The 6,158-nt window shown below is 42.1% G+C and overlaps 1 protein-coding gene across 1 annotated transcript; it reads left to right on the top strand.

Moving 5' to 3' along the window:
- Nucleotides 1-6: 6 nt before the first annotated feature.
- KRT10 (keratin 10) lies at nt 7-4,166 on the top strand. The gene is made up of 8 exons (XM_046649515.1): nt 7-306; nt 1,118-1,200; nt 1,567-1,723; nt 1,816-1,977; nt 2,072-2,197; nt 2,529-2,746; nt 3,126-3,475; nt 3,812-4,166. Exons 1-8 carry the CDS (start codon nt 127-129, stop codon nt 3,916-3,918), a joined length of 1,383 nt encoding a protein of 460 aa, XP_046505471.1. The 5' UTR covers nt 7-126; the 3' UTR covers nt 3,919-4,166.
- The last annotated feature ends 1,992 nt before the right edge of the window (nt 4,167-6,158 follow it).

The raw sequence follows: 6,158 nt of genomic DNA, 5'->3' as shown, positions 1-6,158 counted from the left end.
GGAGGAGGCAGCTTCGGAGGAGGCAGCTTCGGAGGAGGCAGCTTCGTTGGGGGCGGCTTTGGAGGAGGCTTCGGTGGTGGATTTGGAGGAGATGGCGGCCTTCTTTCTGGAAATGAAAAAGTAACCATGCAGAATCTGAACGACCGCCTGGCTTCCTACTTGGACAAAGTTAGGGCTCTGGAAGAATCAAACTATGAGCTGGAAGGCAAAATCAAGGAGTGGTATGAAAAGCATGGCAACGCAGGCCAGCGGGAGCCTCGTGACTACAGCAAATACTACCAAATCATTGAAGATCTTAAAAATCAGGTAAGCGGCATTTTGAAAATCCAACTTTAGGCCTATTTCTCATCAACGTAATCCAGGCGGATGAACTTAAATTAAGCACAGTATAGCTATTCACTGTGTTTGCCTATCTGACTTTATTGCTTCCAAAAATAACCAAGTCTCATCAAAGATATTTGTGAGGCTATGCTCATTGCAATCTTCATCCAACGAGTGTGTTCTTTCGCTTATAGGATGGCAGATTACTGAGAAGGTTTTAGGGCTCAATGAGTGTATAATGAGTCTATAGTTAAAATACACTAGATATTTCAAATATAGTAACTGAAAGAATTATGAAATGAACCAGAACAAAATTTATTCAGATTGATAACAAAAAAATACTCATTGCAAGAAACATGAATTCTCTAGTATGCAAATGGGGTATTGCTTGGCTCTAGCGAATTTGTGAATTGCACCTACTGTGTGCCGCCGGCTCAGAGTGTATTCATTCAGAAGATATATTTATGACAAGTTAAAGCAAAAACACGTATGAATCAGTCAAAAGTTCGCTGAAATACAGAGAAATCACAAAGTATAAACGGGGGGACACACTAGCTGGAACACATCTATATAAGGCCAGTTAGTTTTCAGAAAGGGATGACACGGAAATCAAAGAGTATAGAAACTTCAAGAGAACAAATAACTCAAGTTTCAGTATATGGGTAAGTCTGTCATATTTCATATTTTAAGAAATGCCTCCCAGATTTTCCAAGAGAACAACATAAAAACGCAGTTCATCTATGCATGCCTCTATAAAAGCCATATCTGTATCTAATTTCTTTGCCTCTCTCTCCAGATCATCAATCTAACCAATGATAATGCCAATGTGGTGCTTCAGATCGACAACGCCAGGCTGGCAGCTGACGACTTCAGGCTGAAGTAAGCTAAGTGAATGTGGTACAATACTGTCCCAACAGATACAGACCTTGTTCTTAACAATGACTTTGCATGCCCACAATAGCATTTACATTTTCCTGAATTCATTCAAAGTCAAACACTATTGGAGTCATCAGAGAAATCCTCCACTTCAATGCTACCTTTTGGGCAATATTAAAAGAAGAAAATGCATTTTAAAGTAACCACTAAGCTTCTTTGCATTAAACCACTAACATCCCTATGTGAAATTGTATATGATAAATGTTGCCATGATGGGAAATCAACTCTATACTTACTTTTTAAACAGTCTCTACCTGGGTACGCCTCCAGTATAAGTTATAGCCAGTATTTGGATCATGCTTGTTTCAGGTATGAGAATGAGCTGGCCCTGCGCCAGAGCGTGGAGGCCGACATCAATGGCCTGCGCAGGGTGCTGGACGAGCTGACCTTGACCAAGGCTGACCTAGAGATGCAGATTGAGAGCCTGACTGAAGAGCTCGCCTACCTGAAGAAGAACCATGAGGAGGTGACACAGAAAGTTATACTTTCCCTAGCCAAAACAAAAGGGGCTCATTGTAATCACAGTGCAGTTATTAAATCTTTCTGATCCTCAAACAGGAAATGAGAGACCTCCAAAACGTGTCCACTGGTGACGTGAATGTGGAAATGAATGCTGCCCCAGGTGTTGATCTGACCGAACTTCTGAATAACATGAGAAATCAGTATGAACAACTTGCTGAACAGAACCGCAAAGACGCTGAGGCCTGGTTCAATGAAAAGGTCATGCATCTTCCTTCATACTGAAGCCAATGGAGGTTCGGTTTGGTTATCATGTCCGATTTTCTTCATCTTTCCCCTGTTTTTAATACTCTAGAGCCAGGAACTGACTACAGAAATCAATAGTAACATCGAACAAATGTCCAGCCATAAATCTGAGATTACTGAATTGAGACGCACTGTTCAAGGTCTGGAGATTGAACTACAGTCCCAATTGGCCCTGGTATGTTAAGAACTGTGTTATAAAATGACTTCGATTTTCTCCTGCAAAGTTTCATGCTCACATGAGAATATGCAACCCAACACAAAACAAAATGCAGAGTTGGGCTAAGAAAGTAGAAATAAAATTGGAGTTCTTTGTTAACCGGAGAAAAGCATTATTGGCATTGATCTAAAAGTGCTGAAATTGAAATGTTGCCATTAAGCAAAAAAACACATTCTATTCATTTTCTTTATTCTTCTACATGATGTCATATTAAACTATTGAAAAGCTTCACTGCACTCAACTGAACAAGGAGGTGGCTAAGCCACAATATATTCTCTCCTTTTTTCAGAAACAATCTCTGGAAGCCTCCTTGGCAGAAACGGAAGGCCGCTACTGTGTACAGCTCTCACAGATCCAGGCCCAGATCTCCTCTCTGGAGGAACAACTACAGCAGATTCGAGCAGAAACCGAGTGCCAGAATGCTGAGTACCAGCAACTCCTGGATATTAAGATCAGACTGGAGAATGAAATTCAAACCTACCGCAGCCTGCTAGAAGGAGAGGGAAGGTAAATGACAAAAGTGTTTAAAGGATCCCCACTGCTTAGATGCAATATTCCAAATTGCAAGGCTTCTCCAAAACCCGAGGAAGTGCCACAGGATGGGAGAAAGTGGGGAGAAGGGAGGAGGCAGAGCCCAGGAAAAGGCCGATGTGACCAGTCTCAACTTCCCACGAATTTGGCCCGAGAACGATCCTTAGGGTTGTGCATACTATACAGAATTGTTTTTAGAGAATTTTTTTAAGAATGGATTTCTAAATTCATAGTTGGCAAGGCTGTCTTTTCTCCCAACAACGTTTTGCTTATTTTCTAAAGCAACAATAATCTGGAAAGCGATCGACCGTCGCCCAACGTTAGAGTTAACCGATGTGACACTTACTCCCGGTAGTTCCCGCGGCGGCGGGCGCGCCTATGGCGGAAGTTCCGGCGGCGGCTATGGCGGAAGTTCCGGCGGCGGCTATGGCGGAAGTTCCGGCGGCGGCTACGGAGGCGGTTCCGGCGGCGGCTACGGTGGCGGAAGCTCCAGCGGCGGCGGCTACGGCGGCGGAAGCTCCAGCGGCGGCGGACACGGCGGCAGTTCCGGGGGCGGCCAGGCCGGCGGTTCCAGCGGAGGTCTCGGCGGCAGTTCCGGCGGCGGCTACGGTGGCAGCAGTTCCAGCGGAGGCCACAAGTCCTCGTCTTCCGGGTCCGCTGGCGAGTCCTCATCTAAGGGACCAAGGTCAGCAGAAACTAGCTGGGGTAATCAGAACTAGTTTTGACTTTCTGTGACGGTTTTGTTGCTTTTTCAGCTCTAGAGCAGTTTAAGAAAATTAAACTCTTACAGAAGTTTCCCGCTTGCGTTTTTTAATGAACTGTACTCTTACACCAATCTGGAAGGGAAAATGGCGTGGTCGAAAATGCTGTAGATTAAACATTGCTGAGGGTTTTTGGTTTTTTAAAGCAAAATAAAAAAAATTGAAGTTTCTTTTTTGAAATTTAGTGTATTTTTCTTTTAGAAATTTGCTTGTTAATTAGTAAGGACCCCCACAAATTGCTTGGGTTGAATTCTCGTTTTCTTTTGGGATTTGCATACAGATACTAAGAAAGCCAGTGTAATCAAGACAATTATTGAAGAGGTGGCACCTGACGGTAGAGTCCTTTCATCTATGGTTGAATCAGAAACCAAGAAACACTACTATTAAACCGCATCAAGAGGAAAGAGTCTCCCTTCACACAGGCCATTATGTACAGAATCATGAGAAACATCTTCTCCAGGAAAACGCTTCAATCTTAATGGTCTAGAAAATAAGGTGTCTAAAAGGTGTTTTGCGGTTCCTATATTTCTTCTTTTCACTTTGCCAGAAAGTGTTCTTTAATGGGAAAAAAAAAAAACCCTTTCTATGCTCATTTACTAATGACTTTCAATAAACTTTCATACTGATGCAAACTATGCAATTTGGTCAGAATTCTTTATTTAAATTAGATGTTTCTAACCTTAAATATTAGTACACAATAGCATTTGAAGATTGGTTACCTAGAAATTCTGAAGACAGAATGATTGTCTCCATGGTTTCTGTGAGTAAATGTTTTCATCTTGTGGGTGTGTTGGACCAACGTCAGTAATCTCACTGAGTAAAAAGTCCGTCAGTCCCCACTCTTAGTCTTTCTTAAAGATACGCAGAATGTGGAAAGCTCCCAGTTCTCTGGCTTTGAATTTCTTTGATCCCGGAAATTCGGAAATAGCTCAAATAGGACCCCCAAAATAAAGTTAATTGGAAATTTCACATTTTCTCCTCACTTGACTTCTCACATTTATCTGCCCTTATTTTCTCCCCATTACTATATTACTTCTGCCCATATCACCCCAACAGAATTGTCTGGTGTTTATCAGATGAACAGGAGAAGCACTGTTGATACGTGGTGATGCCAGTTTGACCAAAAAGACACCTCTAGGTCCCTGCTCACCAACCCTGCCCAGTGATCAGTCCTACAGACCTAGTCTTGTAGGGTCAACCCAATCACATCCTTCAGCCAATAAGAACCCAAGTGACTTTACTTGGTACTCTGCTAGTATATGGAGTAGGTAAGGGCTAAAGTTATTCTCTGCCCCTAAGACCACCTGTGTTCCCTGGCTGGTTCCTGGGTTACCCATGTTCACCGAGTAGCAGCCTTCCTCAGATTCCTTCCTGATTTGAGCTCCAGTTTTTCCTAGGACCTGAGCCCTGGTCCCCAGGACATTTGGTTGGGACTCCTGCTGGGTAAACTCTACCCTCTGCACCCCAAAGTGATGACTGAAGCCCTGTTTTAATGTGAATGTACTTCCCAATAGTCAAGGCTCCATGCCCTAACTGGCACTAAATGTTACCCAGAGTTCAGAGACTCTCCACTTTAGTTCACATGTCTGTTTATACGTGTACCAGCCACCCTTCTCGGGGGCCAGGCTTCTAAGGTTCACTGTTGAAGTCCTAACAGACCACATCGTAAAGCCCTGAATCCAATGTTGCTGGGTAAGGACTCTTGGAGCTCCTACTGTGTATGTACTGACTGCTCTTTAAAAACACTTGTCTTTTAAAATATTTATTATCTAACAAAGTTAACCATGTCCCTGGCAACTAAAGTATTGTTCACAATCTGAGATGACCATTCTCTTTATTCTGAAGAAATAAGTGTTTTCATATTCAATGACACTAATTTGAGACAAATACAAATACGTTATTATGAGATAGTTGTGTTTGTTATTAAGCTTTGTCTCTCTTCTACCCACCACCCCATATACACACACACACTCAAGGCCAGGCTCTCAGCTGGTCAGAGTTTTTTATCTGGTTGGGTAGTGACCCCAACCTTCATTCCTGAAAGGTGAATCATGGTGGTCCTATCTTCTCACCTTTTCAATCTTCCAATATCTCCTTAAACCATTCTTTATATTAAATTCTCTCTGACAAAGAACTACTTTTCTTGACGTTCACTAAACTGATTGTGCTAATCATTTTGCTGTATATGTATTTCAATGTATTTCTTATGCTGTACACCTTAAACTTATACAGGCTGAATGTCGACTATATCTCAATAAAACACAAAAAGAGAACTACTTTCTTGACTAGACTCTGAAACTACAGTTTAATAAGACTGTCTAAATGAACACTTCTATTTTAACAAGGACATTGGTATTTATCTTTTAAAAAACTATTGTGAAATGTACAGGTCACTGTTTTTACCACATCGTTTTATCATGTAGCTATTGATCAAAAACTCCTGTACACATTCTTACAGATTCTAAAGTTGTTACCGGGTCCTCCTGTTTAAGCAAGACAGTGTGCAAAGACACTGGCAGGGCCAATATTTGGCATTCATGTGGAATCACACTAAACAACAAAAGCTTGCTTCTCCAAAGATTTTGCCTTATGCTGCTATAGGCCTGAAAGCTTTGGACTCTGACCTT

The sequence above is a fragment of the Equus quagga genome, unplaced genomic scaffold, assembly GCF_021613505.1.
Source record: "Equus quagga isolate Etosha38 unplaced genomic scaffold, UCLA_HA_Equagga_1.0 HiC_scaffold_7578_RagTag, whole genome shotgun sequence".
Classification (NCBI taxonomy): domain Eukaryota; kingdom Metazoa; phylum Chordata; class Mammalia; order Perissodactyla; family Equidae; genus Equus; species Equus quagga.
Note: the sequence above shows the minus strand (reverse complement) of the source record. Positions and strands in the feature narration are given on the sequence as shown.

What these genes read in the sequence shown, in the direction of transcription:
- KRT10 (XM_046649515.1), top strand. Translation starts at nt 127, where the DNA reads ATGCAGAATCTGAACGACCGCCTGGCTTCCTACTTGGACAAAGTTAGG. An exon ending in GCTGACGACTTCAGGCTGAA is followed by an intron (nt 1,201 to 1,566) that starts GTAAGCTAAGTG and finishes TGCTTGTTTCAG; the next exon opens with GTATGAGAATGAGCTGGCCC. An exon ending in CTGCTAGAAGGAGAGGGAAG is followed by an intron (nt 2,747 to 3,125) that starts GTAAATGACAAA and finishes TACTCCCGGTAG; the next exon opens with TTCCCGCGGCGGCGGGCGCG.